The sequence below is a fragment of the Ranitomeya variabilis genome, chromosome 1, assembly GCF_051348905.1.
Source record: "Ranitomeya variabilis isolate aRanVar5 chromosome 1, aRanVar5.hap1, whole genome shotgun sequence".
Lineage (NCBI taxonomy): Eukaryota > Metazoa > Chordata > Amphibia > Anura > Dendrobatidae > Ranitomeya > Ranitomeya variabilis.
The window spans coordinates 12,019,052-12,035,463 of record NC_135232.1 but is presented as its reverse complement, the minus strand read 5'-3'; the positions used below and the strand labels follow the sequence as shown (position 1 = coordinate 12,035,463).

The window sequence follows — 16,412 nt, the reverse complement described above, 5'->3', positions numbered from 1 at the left end:
AGAGAGCATTAGGCTTTGGTCTCACTGATTATCACTTCATACTTGTGGAGCGCCCCCAGTAGGGCTATGGGGAACTCGGTACCGGGTCCTTCGGTTCTCAGTGGGGAAGTCATGGTGGCTGACCCAGTCCGTGGCCCTAGGGACGTCCGTTATTGTGGAATTATCTGTCCTGCCAGTCTCTGTAGTAAAGCGTAGAGATCCTTACTCCCTCGGGGTTCTGGCTACCGGATTCTGCGCCTCAGAAAGGAGGCAGCCTTTTGCAGGGCAGAACTCCTCCAGGATTCTTCTCCTTGTGCTATGACTTCGTTTCTCACCCTCAGCAATACAATTCTCTTTCGTGTCCTTTCTTAGGATGCTGCCGCACGTGGGGCAGGCGCAGCTCCGTGGCCTTCTGTCTAGGCCTCTGACAGGATCCCACCCCTGTCAGGGACCCCTCTGCCTGAAGCTCTTTGATGTTCCTCCTTCCCCTCTGGCTGCCCGACAGGGTGTTGCCTGGGTGAAGCCCAGTCAGCTTCTGCCTAACTTCCTATCTAGACCACCAGTTTTACCTAATTGTGAGGAGTGCCCTAGTAATAGGAGCGTAGCTCCCCCTGGTGGGCTGGAGTGTGAAGTGTGTTGTGTTGTTTGTGATACATGGTAAAGAGATCTCCTTTATTGCCTTCAGACGTAATATCACTCCCCCTGGTGGAAGAAAGACATTACTGCAACGACCAGGATTCTGGGGCGCTGCACTTGCGATCCACAATGTGCTAGGACCTCGATACCTGTGGTGAAGACCACAACAATGTAATTTAGTCCCTGATACATAAACCTAGAATTACCGGTTCTGAGAGACATTTCCTTTAACCCCTTTACCCCCAAGGGTGGTTTGAACGTTAATGACCGGGCCAATTTTTACAATTCTGACCACTGTCCCTTTATGAGGTTATAACTCTGGAACGCTTCAACGGATCCTGGTGATTCTGACATTGTTTTCTCGAGACATATTGTACTTCATGATAGTGGTAAAATTTCTTTGATATTACCTGCGTTTATTTGTGAAAAAAACGGAAATTTTGCGAAAATTTTGAAAATTTCCCAATTTTCCAACTTTTAATTTTTATGCCCTTAAATCACAGAGATATGTCACACAAAGTACTTAATAACTAACATTTCCCACATGTCTACTTTACATCAGCACAATTTTGGAACCAAATTTTTTTTTTTGTTAGGGAGTTATAAGGGTTAAAAGTTGACCAGCAATTTCTCATTTTTACAACATCGTTTTTTTTTAGGGACCACATCACATTTGAAGTCATTTTGAGGGGTCTATATGATAGAAAATAACCAAGTGTGACACCGTTCTAAAAACTGCACCCCTCAAGGTGCTCAAAACCGCATTCAAGAAATTTATTAACCCTTCAGGTGTTTTACAGTAATTTTTGTAATGTTTTTTTAAAAAAATGAACATTTTAACTTTTTTTCACCAAAAATTTACTTCAGCTCCAGTTTCGTTTATTTTACCAAGGGTAACGGGAGGAATTGGACCCCAAAAGTTGTGGTACAATTTGTCCTGAGTACGCCGATACTCCATATGTGGGGGTAAACCACTGTTTGGGCGCACGGCAGAGCTTGGAAAGGAAGGAACGCCGTTTGGAATGCAGACTTAGGGTACTGTCACACAGTGGCATTTTCATCGCTACGACGGTATGATTCGTGACGTTCTAGCGATATAGTTACGATCTCGCTGTGTCTGACACGCTACTGCGATCAGGGACCCTGCTGAGAATCGTACGTCGTAGCAGATCGTTTGAAACTTTCTTTCGTCGCTGGATCTCCCGCTGTCATCGCTGGATCGTTGTGTGTGACAGCGATCCAGCGATGCGATCGCTTGTAACCAGGGTAAACATCGGGTTACTAAGCGCAGGGCCGCGCTTAGTAACCCGATGTTTACCGTGGTTACCAGCGTAAAAGTAAAAAAAAAAAAACGTACATACTGACCATCTGATGTCCGTCAGGTCCCTTGCCGTCCGCTTCCTGCTCTGACTGTCTGCCGGCCGGAAAGTGAGAGCAGATCACAGCGGTGACGTCACCGCTGCGCTCTGCTCTCACTGTACGGCCGGATCTCAGTCAGAGCAGGAAGCGGACGGCAAGGGACCTGACGGACATCAGATGGTGAGTATGTACGTTTTTTTTTTTTTACTTTTACGCTGGTAACCACGGTAAACATCGGGTTACTAAGCGCGGCCCTGCGCTTAGTAACCCGATGTTTACCCTGGTTACCAGCGAACCTCGGCATCGTTGGTCGCTGGAGAGCGGTCTGTGTGACAGCTCCCCAGCGACCACACAACGACTTACCAACGATCACAGCCAGGTCGTATCGCAGGTCGTGATCGTTGGTAAATCGTATAGTGAGACGGTACCCTTACTGTAGATGGATTGGTCTGCAGGCATTACATTGTGTTTGCAGAGCCCCTAATGTACCTAAACAGTAACCCCGTATTGCAAACTAGATCCCCCCAAGGAACTTACCTAGATGTGTTGTGAACTCTGAACCCCCAAGTGTTTCACTACAGTTTAAAACGCAGAGCCGTGAAAATAAAAAAATCACTTTTTTCCCACAAAAATGTTTTTTAGCCCCCCAAATTTTTATTTTCCCAAGGGTAACAAGAGACATTGGACCCCAAAAGTTGTTGTCCAATTTGTCCTGAGTACGCTGATACCCCATATGTTGGGGTAAACCCCTTTTTGGGCACACGGGAGAGCTCAGAAGGGAAGGAGCACTGTTTTACTTTTTCAAAGCAGAATTGGCTGGAATTGAGATCATACGCCATGTCGCATTTGGAGAGCCCCTGATGTGCCTAAACAGTGGAAACCCCCCAATTATAACTGAAACCCTAATCCCAACCACACCCCTAACCCCAAGACACCTCTAACCCTAATTCCAACCCTAACCACACCTCTAACTCCAACACACCCCTAACCCTAATCCCAACCATAACCCTAACCACACCCCTAACCATGACACACCCCTAACCCTAATCCCAACTGTAAATGTAATCTAAACCCTAAGTTTAGCCCCAACCCTAACTGTAACCCTAACTTTAGCCCCAACCCTAACCCTAACTTTAGCCCCAACCCTAACTGTAGCCCTAACCCTAACTTTAGCCCCAGCCCTAATCCTAACTTTAGCCCCAACCCTAACTTTAGCACCAACCCTAACTGTAGCCCTAAGCCAAGCCCCAACCCTAACCCTAGCCCCAAGCCTAACCCTAGCTCTAACCCTAGCCCTAACCCTCATGGGAAAATGGAAATATATTTTTTAAATTTTATTATTTTTCCCTAACTAAGGGGGTGATGAAGGGGGGTTTGATTTACTATTTATAGCTGGTATTTTAGCGGATTTTTATGATTGACAGCTGTCACACACTAAAAGACGCTGTTTATTGTAAAAAATAGTTTTTGCGTCTCCACATTTTGAGAGCTATAATTTTTCCATATTTTGATCCAAAGAGTCATGTAAGGTCTTGTTTTTTGCAGGACGAGCTTTTATTTGTATCATGTTTGGGCACGTGACATTTTTTGATTGCTTTTATTCAGATTTTTGTGAAGCAGAATGACCAAAAACCAGCTATTCATGAATTTCTTTGGGGGGGGGGGGGGGGGGGGCGTTTATACCGTTCCACGTTTGGTAAAATTGATAAAGCAGTTTTATTCTTCGGGTCAGCACGATTACAGCGATATCTCATCAAGGCTACGTTCACAACGCAAACAAAAACGCAGCAAAACGCATGCACAACGCTGCGTTTTGCGCCGCATGCGTCCTTTTTTTCATTGATTTTGGACGCAGCAAAAATGCAACTTGCTGCGTCCTCTGCGCCCAGACGCGGGCGCCGCAGGGACGCATGCGGCGCAAAACGCAAGTGCGACGCATGTCCATGCGCCCCCATGTTAAATATAGGGGCGCATGACGCATGCGGCGACGCTGCGGCGCCCGACGCTGCGGCGCACACCGCAAATGTGAACGTAGCCTTATATCTTTTTTATGTTTTGGCGCTTTTATACGATAAAAACTATTTTATAGAAAAAGTAATTATTTTTGCATCTCTTTATTCTGAGGACTGTAAATTTTTTAATTTTTTGCTGATGATGCTGTATAGCGGCTCGTTTTTTGCGGGATAAGATGACGTTTTCAGCGGTACAATGTTTATTTATATCGGTCTTTTTGATCGCGTGTTAGTCCACTTTTTGTTCGGCGGTATGATAATAAAGCGTTGTTTTTTGCCTCGTTTTTTTTTTTTACGGCGTTCCCTGAAGGGGTTAACTAGTGGGACAGTTTTATAGGTGGAGTTGTTACGGACGTGGCGATACTAAATATGTGTTATTATTTAGTTAAAGAAATGTATTTATTGGAACAATATATATTTTTTTATTTAGGAATTTTTTATTTTATATTTTCTTTTACACATCTAAATATATATATATTTTTTTACTTTATAACGTTGGCCCAGGGGGGGACATCACACTATAGGGCCAGATCACTCATCTGACACTTTGCACAGCACTGTGTCAGATCAGCGATCTGACAGGCAGGGCTGCAGGCTTACCAGTGTTTCGGGGGTTAATGTGCCAGGAGCGGTCCGTGACCGCTCCTGGCACATAGTGCCATATGCCAGCTGTGATAGTCAGCTGACACCCGGCCGCGATCGGCTGCTCTCCCCCCATGAGAGTGGCCGATTGCATATGACGTTCTATCCCGTCACTGAGAAGTCCCAGGTCACGTCGACGGGATAGTATGTCATATGGGATTAAGGGGTTAATGGTATATAACAGTGCCTGCTGAATGTTTGCTAAATTCATTTGTTGCATTGTATTCAATACTTACTGCTGTACATCCATGGTGGGGGTCACAGGAAATATTATCTTGTGCAAGGTGTTACCGCATATGGTTGCAGTAAGGGCCAGTGCCTTTGATCATGTAACCTCCCCTGGTGTGTTGGCCAATTGCTAATTTATCCCAAATAAGGTTCCACAATCCCTCTCACCTGATCCTCTACTTAGTCTTAAGGTACCTTCACACTAAACGATATCGCTAGCGATCCGTGACGTTGCAGCGTCCTGGCTAGCGATATCGTTGAGTGTGACAGGCAGCAGCGATCAGGATCCTGCTGTGATATCGCTGGTCATTGGTTAAAGTTCAGAACTTTATTTGGTCGTCAGATCGCCGTGTATCGTTGTGTTTGGCAGCAAAAGCAACGATACCAGTGATGTTTTACAATGGTAACCAGGGTAAACATCGGGTTACTAAGCGCAGGGCCGCACTTACTAACCCGATGTTTACCCTGGTTACCAGCGTAAAAATGTAAAATAACAAACAGTACATACTCACCTTCGCGTCCCCCGCCGTCCGCTTCCTGCACTGACTGAGTGCCAGCCATAAAGTGAAAGTACAGCACAGCGGTGACGTCACCGCTCTGCTGTTAGGGCCGGCGCTCACAGTGCAGGGAAGCGGACGCCGGGGGACGCGAATGTAAGTATGTAGTGTTTGTTATTTAACATTTTTACGCTGGTAACCAGGGTAAACATCGGGTTACTAAGCGCGGCCCTGCGCTTAGCAACCCGATGTTTACCCTGGATACCCGGGGACCTAGGCATCGTTGGTCGCTGGAGAGCGGTCTGTGTGACAGCTCTCCAGCGACCAAACAGCGACGCTGCAGCGATGGGTATCGCTGTCTGTATCGCTGCAGCGTCGCTTAGTGTGAAGGTACCTTTATACATTTAGTAGCATTCTAGGGGGGTACGCGTGTGGATCAGGCACGCGTCTCCTGGCAGCAAAATATCACGGCAGTTAAAGTATCGTGAAGTGCAGTTATTTCAATGGCAGTTAGTCACGGCAGGAGTCAGGACCCCACTCTATGTATCTGTCTCTTTTGGGTATGTCTGCTGAATAAGCACTTCGTATTACTTGTATCTAGCTTTTTTATTAACCCATCTTACTCCTTCACCATATTTACATATGCCCTTACAGTGTTTGCTCCACTAATCCTCTCTCTCCTCTCTATCTATATCCACAAACCCCAGCACCCTCTAACCAAATAATCATCTCCTCTTCCCTCTTTCCTCCCCACCTGTCATCATCTGCTGACCGGCTCCTCAACCTCAAATCTGTCCTAATAAAACATAAAACAAGCCGCCCACTCTCCTTCTCCCACCTGCTCTCCCTTTCTCTGTATCTCCTCACTTCTGGCGACATATCTCAAAACCTTGGACCCCCACAGCTTATACCTCCCATTACTACCCCCTCCTACCGCTCCCTATCTAATATGTACTACCGCAATCTTTCCAACTTTAAACCTGTGCCCCTGATGCCCACCCCTCTGCTCCCTCTCTCTGGAGCACTCTGGAATGCCCACTCAATCTGCAATAAGCTTCATGTGATTATTGACCTTTTTCTCTCTCACAAGCTCACCTTCCTTGGCCTCACAGAAACATGGCTAACACCCTCTGACACAGCCTCCCCTGCTGCGCTGTGTTACGGCGGCCTCCACTTCACCCACACTATTCGCCTCGGCAACAAACATGGGGGAGGAGTGGGTCTTCTCCTTTCCTCAAACTGCACCTTTAACCCATTCCCACCTCTACCCTCCCTTATCCTCCCCTCTTTTGTAGTCCACTCTGTCCGCATCTACTCTCCCTCCAACCTCCAAGTGGTCGTCATATACCGACCTCTGGGCCCGACCACTGCCTTTTTTTTGACCAATTCTTCACCTGGCTTCTTCACTTTCTCTCTGCTGACATTCCCACCATCATCATGGGTGACTTCAACATTCCCATTGATACCCTTCAGTCAACAGCCTCCAAACTTCTGTCCCTTACCTCATCCTTTGGACTTACTCAGTGGTCCTCCTCAGCCACCCACTCAGGCGGGCATACACTAGACCTGGTATTCACCCGTCTCTGCTCTCTATCTAACTTCACCACCTCCCCTCTCCTTCTATCCAACCACCATCTGCTCACTTTCTCATCCCTGTCCTCCTCACCGGTCACCCATGTCCAGCAACATGCGCACCCTGCCGAAACCTTGCACACCTAGACACCCACACACTCTCTGACTCTATGCTACCACTGCCATCCATATCGTCACTCCACGACACAGACAGTGCCACTGCTTTCTACAATGCCACTCTCGCATCAAATATTACGGTTGACCCTCTCGTTCATGGCAGAGTGTGACAACCCTGGCACAATAACACCACTAAAAAGCTCGGCAAGTGTCCAGGGTTGCAGAGCGGTGTTGGAAGAAAACACATTTTCAAGACGACTTCACTGCATTCAAACAGGCAACACTTGCTTTTAAATCTGCTCTCACCTCTGCTAAACAGGCGACTTCACAACCCTTGTATCTTCCCTATCCTACAACCCCAAACAGTTATTCAAAACATTTAACTCCCTCCTCCGCCCCCCACTGCCCTCTCCAACCTCCCTCATCTCTGCTGAGGACTTTGCCACACACTTTAAAAATAAGATCGACCAGACAAGGCAAGTCTTCATTGTTCAACCACCACAACCCCTTTGTATACCAGACCAATGCCCAAAACCCATAACCTCCCTATCCAACATCACTGAAGGGGGGCTTAACTGTCTGCTCTCCAAATCGCACCTCACCACCTGTGCCCTTGACCCCATCCCATCCCACCTCCTCCTCAACCTCACCACCACTCTTATCCCATCCCTAACCCACCTCTTCAACCTATCACTAACTTCTGGCACCTTCCCTTCTGCTTTCAAACATGCCACAATCACGCCTATCCTTAAAAAGCCAACCCTTGATCCAACAGCTATGTCCAGCTATCGCCCAATATCGCTGCTCCCATTCGCTTTCAAACTCCTGGAGCAGCACGTCCACGCTGAACTTTCCTCCCACCTATCATCAAACTTGCTCTTTGCCAATCTACAATCTGGTTTCCGCCCCCATCATTCCACTAAGACTGCCCTAACCAAAATCACTAACGACCTACTTACAGCCAAAGTTAACGGACAATACTCTGTACTCCTCCTTCTAGACATGTACTCTGCTTTCAACACAGTTGACCATTGCCTCCTACTACAGATCCTCTCCTCCTTTGGCATCAAAGACCTCACCCTGTTGTGAACTCTGTTTTTGGGCTCCCTCTTGTGGTCACAAGTGGTACTGTGTGAGTGCTGTATTTGGGCTCCCTCTGGTGGCTCTTTGTGTCATTCTGCAGGTCTGAGGCTGGTTCAGCTGTCTCGTTATCTGTTAGCTGGTTTCCTATTTAGCTCACCTGGACTTTCAGTGGTTGCCTGCTGTCGATGTATTCAGTGCTATTTTGATCTCTCCTGAATCCCTTCGTTATCAGTCTCTCCAAGAGAAGCTAAGTTTCTGTTTGGTTATTTTTTGCTCATCAGTGTTCAATATGTTTTTTGGTTATTTATTTGTCCTTGTCCAGCTTGCTAATATGTGATTTCCTTGCTTGCTGGTAGCTCTAGGGGGCTGAGTTCTCCCCTCACACCGTTAGTTGGTGTGGGGGTTCTTGAATTCTCAGCGTGGATATTTTGTATAGGGTTTTTTACTGACCGCACAGTTCCCTGTTTGTCTTCTGCTATCTAGTATTAGTGGGCCTCATTTGCTGAATCTGTTTTCATTTCTACGTTTTGTATTTTCCCCTTACCTCACCGTTATTATTTGTTGGGGGCTTCCTATATCTTTGGGGTCATTTGTCTGAGGCAAGTGAGGTCTTACTTTCTCTATAGGGGTAGCAAGTTTCTCAGGCTGCGTCGAGATGTCCAGGAATTTAGGCACGTTCACCGGCTACCTTTAGTGTGTTGGTTAGGATCAGGTTGCGGTCAGTAAAGTTACCACCTCCCTAGAGCTTGTTCTATGTTCAGTAACTTAGCTAGTCCATTCTGTGATCCTCAGCCACTAAGGATCATAACATCGCCCTATCCTGGATCGCCTCATACCTTTCCAACCACACATTCAGCGTCTCCCACTCCCACACTACCTCCTCATACCACCCTCTCTCTGTTGGAGTCCCCCAAGGCTCTGTTCTAGGACCCCTACTCTTCTCAATCTATACACTTGGCCTGGGACAACTCAAAAAGTTCCATGGATTCCAGTACCACCTTTATGCTGATGACTCTCAGATCCACCTTTCTGGCTCAGACGTCACCTCTCTGCTGTCCCCTTCTCATGTACAGCACCATGGAATCAATGGTGCTATGTAAATCAATAATAATTATAATAGATAGACAGATACACGGTAGGTCATGTATTCAGTCTGTGTGTCTCCACAGGTGGATCCAGGAGGAGAAATCCACCAGAGAGATGTCCCCGTCCTCTGTATCCCCAGGACTGTCCAGAGGAGAATCACAACATCCCGGAGGATCATCAGGTAGATGACACTGAAGCCCCCACAACATCTGACCATGAAGTGATGGGACCTGAGCTCATCTTACATTTTTCTTTTTAGGGTGAAGATCTGATTGATATTAAGGTTGAGGTCATAGATGATGCAGAAGAGATGATGGATGTATGGGCCAATCACCAGGGTGAGGAGGGGAGACTGTCAGTCTGTTCTATGGTCACCTACTACTACTTATACTACTCCCATTATCTCATAACACTTATCTGTTCCATCACTGTGTGTTTCCTACAGATGGATCCAGGAGGAGAAATCCACCAGAGAGATGTCGCCGTCCTCTGTATCCCCAGGACTGTCCGGAGGAGAATCACAACATCCCGGAGGATCATCAGGTAGACGGTGCTGAGCTCTGTGCCGGATCTGTATATGGGGGGACATTTCTGATCGAGGTCATAGAGGTCACATATTTTGGTGGTTTTTTGTATTGTGCTGATTGTTACATCTGATGTATCAGGAGGAAGATCCGACTAAGAATAAAGTGAAAGAAGAGACAGAAGAAGAAGCGATGACGAGGGAGGATCAGCCGTGTGTGAGTGACGGGAAGGAGGAGATTCTGGGAGATGTTTCCACAGGTATGTAATAATGACCGGCACGTGATGATGATGATGACCTGCATGCGATGATGATGACCTGCATGCGATGATGATTATGAGCAACGTCTGATGATGACCGGTGTGTGATGATGATGACCGATTTGTGATGATCATGTCCGGCATATGATGATGATGACTGGCGTGTGATGATATGACCGACGTGTGATGATCATGTCCGGCGTGTGATAATGACGACTGGCGTGTGATGATGGTGATCGGTATGATGATATCCAGCGTATGATAAAGATGATGTGCGGTGCGTGATGATGATGACCAGCATGTGATGATGATGACCGGTGTGTGATATTGTGTGGTATCTCCGGTGTAGCAAAGCTTTATCCGCTGTCCACATCACAGCAGAAGCGTCCGGTGATGGCGCGGCTGCTTTTGTAGAGTTCGGCGGTGCACCGAAGAATAATGGATCCGCCTTCACACCTCTTCTTAATGGTTTAGGAAGCACAGATTTAGCTTTCCTTTACTTTTGTTAATATTCCTTCCATCCTTTTCGTCCATATTTTTCTTCCACAAGTCCCGTGCTGCCATATAAATGACTGAGCTTGTGAGCTTGTGATTCACACGGAACCTCTGACGGAAGATTCCCTATAATAAGGCAGATAGAGACACTGTGGACACTATAGAACCGGTGATCCGGCGGTGTCAAGCGTGCATAAAAGTGATGTTGGCCACAGTTTTGTGCATCTTTGAAAAGATAGACAACGCTGAACAAAGGCTAGACAGTAACTGTGCTGCTTCATTAGTGATTGGATCCCTCGAGGTCTCGTCTGGATCATGTATTTTGTATATTTAGACGGAAACCCCCATGTAAGTGCTCAGCATAGAGCGCAGGATAAATGTGAATCAAAATGTTTTTTTAAAATGTTCCCAATAAGAGCTTCATCTCAATTCACTCCCGAATCCAAATACCCCTTCCTCCTGAGCCCCATATTGTGCGTAAACCGCAGTTAGTGTCCATATATTTGGCATTTCTGCAGCAAGAAGAGGCCGCTTAATTTACAGGGTGGGCGTCTACAGAAGGGAAAGCTGGGCATAATGTATGGGCACTACAATGTACAGGCACTATAAGGTACTGGCAGTACAATGTCCTGGGTGCTACAATGTACGAGCACTACAATGTACTGGGCACTGCAGTCTACTGGGCATAATGTACTGGGCACTGCAATATATGGGCACTACAATGTACTGGATACTACAATGTATGGGCACTACATTATATGGGCACTACAATGTACTGGGCATAATGTACTGGGCATTACAATATTATTATTACCGCATATACTCGAGTATAAGCCGACCCCCCTAATTGTGCCACAAAAAACTGGGAAAACTTATTGACTCGAGTATAAGCCTGGGGTGGAAAATGCAGCAGCTACCAGAAAATGTCAAAAATAATAATAGATACCAATAAAAGTAAAATTAATTGAGACATCAGTAGGTTAAGTGTTTTTGAATATCCATATTGAATCAGGAGCCCCATATAATGCACCATACAGTTCATTATGGCCCCTTAAGATGCTCCATATAAAACTGTGCCATATATAATGCTGCATTACAAGTTCTTTATGGCCCCATAGATGCTCCATATAACATTGTGCCACATGTAATGCTGCTGCTGCAATAAAAAAATTAAAAAATGACATACTCACCTCTCGTCGCTTCCCGCTGCTCCTCAGCATCCCGTCTTTCCGCACTGACTGTTCAGGCAGAGGGCGGCGCGCACACTAATACGTCATCGCGCCCTCTGACCTGAAGAGTCACTGCAGAGGACGTGGAAGATGAGGCGGCGGTGGAACACAGAGGTGAATATGACATAATCACCTGCTCCCGGCGCTCCTGACGCGGTCCCTGGCAGCTTCTCCCGGACAGATGGTCTCCGGCGCCCACAGCTTCTTCCTCTGTTCAGCGGTCACCGGTGCCGCTCATTACAGTAATGAATATGCGGCTCCACCCCTATGGGAGTAGAGTCCATATTCATTACTTTAATGAGCGGTACCAGTGACCGCTGAACAGGAGAAGAAGCTGCCGGTGCCGGAGACCATGGGACACGCAGGGACAGCGCCAGGAGCGTCGGGAGCAGGTGAGTATGCGACAGTACTCTCTCCCCCTCACCCGCCGACCCCACTGCCGACCATGACTCGCGTATAAGCCGAGAAGGGGAACTTTCAGCCCAAAAAATTGGGCTGAAAATCTCGGCTAATACTCTAGTATATACGGTATTATTTATTTATATAGCACCATTAATTCCATGGTGCTGTACATAAATAGGAGTAACCTCAAAATACAAATATCACTTACAGTAAACAAACTAACAATGACAGATTGATACAGAGGGGAGAGGACTCTGCCCTGGGCACTTCAGTGTACTGGACACTGCGATGTACGGGCACTACAATGTACTGGGCACGGCAATATATAGCCAATACAATGTCCTGGACTCTATAATGTACTGGGCCCTACTATGTATATTCACTACAATGTACTGGGCACTACAGTGTACTGGGCATAATGTACTGGGCACTACAATGTACTGGGCACTACAATGTAGTGGGCATAATGTACTGGGCACTACAATTTACTGGGCACTACAATGTACTGGGCACTACAATGTACTGGGCACTACAATGGCATATTTGCATTTTCACTTAGCAACATCCACTGCTGCTTGTTTCTGGAGAACACCCATGGAGTCAAATACATCACTGAACCTGTGGATAAATTCCTAGAGGGGTTACTTAAGGTCAATTCTGCTCTGGTAGCACTTATGGGTTCTGTATATGGAGTCCGCAAACTATTCTAGGAAAATCTGCGGTCCAGGCGGGAAATAACACTTCTTTTCTCCCAAGTCTCACCGTGTGGCTACGCAGTACTGCACAGCATCATATGGGGTATTTCCACGTTCAGCAGAAATTGTGTAACAAATCATATGGTAATTTTTACCCATTTCCCCTTGTGAAAATGTAAAATCTGGGGCTAAAGCAACAATATAATGGTAAAAATGAAACTTTTTCCCCACAGTTCAATGTATAACATTTTGTGAAACCATGCCTCTAGATATATTCCTTGAGGGGTCTAGCTTTCAAAATGGGGTCAGTTGTGGGGGGTTTCCACTGCTTAAGCACAGCAGGGGCTTTGCAAACGCGACGTGGCATTCGCTATCTATGTCATCCCTGTCAATGGGGTACTGGGTACACTAAAGGTACCTTCACATGAAGCGACGCTGCAGCGATACAGACAACGATGCCAATCGCTGGAGCGTCGCTGTTTGATCGCTGGAGAGCTGTCACACAGACCGCTCTCCAGCGACCAACGATGCCGAGGTCCCCGGGTAACCAGGGTAAACATCGGGTTGCTAAGCGCAGGGCCGCGCTTAGTAACCCGATGTTTACCCTGGTTACCAGCATAAAAGTAAAAAAAACAAACAGTACATACTCACCTGCGCATCCCCCAGCGTCTGCTTCCTGACACTGACTGAGCTCCGGCCCTAACAGCAGAGTGGTGACGTCACCGCTGTACTTTCACTTTCACTTTTGGGGCCGGCGCTCAGTAAGTGTCAGGAAGCAGACGCTGGGGGACGCGCAGGTGAGTATGTACTGTTTGTTTTTTTTACTTTTACGCTGGTAACCAGGGTAAACATCGGGTTACTAAGCGCGGCCCTGCGCTTGGTAACCCGATGTTTACCCTGGTTACCAGTGTAAAATATCGCTGGTATCGTTGCTTTTGCTTTCAAACACAACGATACACGGCGATCGGACGACCAAATAAAGTTCTGGACTTTATTCAGCGACCAGCGACATCACAGCAGGATCCAGATCGCTGCTGCGTGTCAAACTAAACGATATCGCTAGCGAGGACGCTGCAACGTCACGGATCGCTAGCGATATCGTTTCAAAGTCGTTTCGTGTGAAGGTACCTTAAGACTGATTACCCGGGCCTCTGCGATATCCCTCAGACTAGTGAACCTGTCTGTCCCTCTCCCAGAATTTACACTGATGGTGTGCTTGTCTGGGCCGCCAGGCCTGCCCCTGACTCCTGTTTCACCTGCCACCCAGTGATAAGACCACACACCAACCCCTACAGAAAGCACAGACAGGGAAAACTAAAAACGCACCACGCCGCAGACACACAGGAAAACACTATAATGTGCACAGGGCAAAACAAATACAAATATAGGAAGGAGAAATATAACGAAGGATAATACACCACCAGATACAATATTTCTTCTCCTAGACCACCACTCCAGACCGAGATCACCAGGCACAAGCTATAATCGGCGACGCCCAAAGTCCAGCAGAACTATTTAAAGGCAGTGGGCGTGACCCAGCCTCCAATCCGAGTACCAGCTAGATTAACCCCGGACAACCTAGATAAATTCTAGCCGGGGCCACTGAGCGTGTAGTGGATGTATGTGGAATTACCGCTGTCTGTCGAACGCCCTAGTGTGAATAGTATCCGACATGACAGTACCCCGCCTTCTTCGAGGGACCCCAGGGCCCTCACGACTTATAGGACCCGGCTTGTCCGGATGGCAGCGGTGAAACATACTGATCAGCCGATCCGCATGAATGTCCGAGGCTGGTACCCAAGACCTCTCCTCCGGCCCATAACCACGCCAGTGTACCAGGTACTGTAATGTGCGGAGCACTACTCGAGAATCAACCACCTTGGAGACTTCAAATTCCAAACTGCCATCCACCAAGACTGGAGATGGCGTCGCGTCCACGGAACCCACCACCTTTTTTAAGAATAATCTGTGGAACACGTTGTGTATCTTATAAACCGTAGGAAGCTCCAATCGGTACGCTACCGGGTTAATTATGGCGGCGACCCTAAATGGACCAATAAACCTTGGACCTAATTTCAGGGATGGTATTTTGAGTTTTATGTTTTTTGTGGACAACCACACCCAGTCACCCACACTCAGGTCCGGACCTGGCACCCGTCTACTGTCAGCCACACGTTTGTACCTAGCACCCTCACTCAGCAAGCGCTGTTTCACTCTCCTCCAGACAGATGACAGTTGTGCTCCTAGCTGGTCCTCCTCCGGAACGCCAGCAGAGCCCCCCTGACGCAGAGTACATAACTGAGGATGATGCCCGTAAACACAAAAGAACGGGGACTCCCCAGACGATTCCTGGCGGTGATTAATGTCACGGGTGTACTGGTTAGACTAAGGCTGGTTACCCGGGCCCCTGCGATATCCCTCAGACTAGGGAAAACCCTGTCTGTCCCTCTCCCAGAATTTACACTGATGGTGTGCTTGTCTGGGCCGCCAGGCCTGACCCTGACTCCTGTGTCAGCCCTATGCTGAAACCTTCACCCGCCACCCAGTGATAAGATTACACACCAACCCCCACAGAAAGCACAGACAGGGAAAACTAAAAACGCACCACGCCACAGACACACAGGAAAACGCGATAATGTGCACAGGGCAAAACAAATACAAATATAGGAAGGAGAAATATGACAAAGGATAATACACCACCAGATACGATATTTCTTCTCCTAGACCACCACTCCAGACCGAGATCACCAGGCACAAGACACAAGCTATAATCGGCGACGCCCAAAGTTCAGCAGATCTATTTAAAGGCAGTGGGCGTGACCCAGCCTCCAACCTGAGTACCAGCTAAATTAACCCCGGACAACCTAGATAAAATCTAGCCGGCGCCACTAAGCGCATAGTGGACGAATGCAGAATTACCGTTGTCTGTCGGACGCCCTAGTGTGAATAGCGTCCGACATGACAATCCCATTTTGCGCTCCAAAAGTCAAATGGTTCTGCTTCGTTTCTGAGCCCTGCCATGCACCCATACAGTAGTTTCCCCCAAAATATGGGGTAACGGTGTACTTAGGAGAAATTGTACACAAATTGTATGGTGCATTTTCTGCAGTTTTAGGAATGGTGTCACTTTTGGTATTTTCTGTCACATAGACCCCTAAAAGTCACTTCAAATGTGAGGTGGTCTCTAAATAAATAACGTTTTGTAAATTTTGTTGAAAAAAAGAGAAATTGCTCATAAACGTTTAGCCCTTATAACTTCCTAACAAAAAAATGATGTTTCAAAAATGATTCTGATGTAAAGTAGACATGTGGGAAATGTTATTAATGAACTATTTTTGTTATTTAACTATATTGTTTAACCCCTTAATCCCATATGACGTACTATCCCGTCGAGGTGACCTGGGACTTAATTCCCAGTGACGGGATAGTACGTCATATGCGATCGGACGCGCTCGCAGCTGACATCCGGAACTATGTGCCAGGAGCAGTCACGGACCGCCACTGGCACATTAACCCCCGCCACACTGCGATCAAACATGATCGCAGTGTTCCGGCGGCATAGGGAAGCATCGCGCAGGGAGGGGGCTCCCTGTGTGC

General features: G+C 47.3%; 1 protein-coding gene across 1 annotated transcript in view; it reads left to right on the top strand.

Annotated features, from left to right (window-relative positions):
- Window positions 1-16,412, top strand: part of LOC143793527 (uncharacterized) — a 42,138-nt gene that overhangs the window by 10,149 nt on the left and 15,577 nt on the right. The window contains exons 5-8 of the mRNA XM_077280577.1: window positions 9,295-9,392; window positions 9,471-9,549; window positions 9,657-9,754; window positions 9,877-9,994. Of these exons, the coding sequence (XP_077136692.1) occupies window positions 9,295-9,392; window positions 9,471-9,549; window positions 9,657-9,754; window positions 9,877-9,994 (393 nt within the window). The remainder of the gene's footprint in view (window positions 1-9,294; window positions 9,393-9,470; window positions 9,550-9,656; window positions 9,755-9,876; window positions 9,995-16,412) is intronic.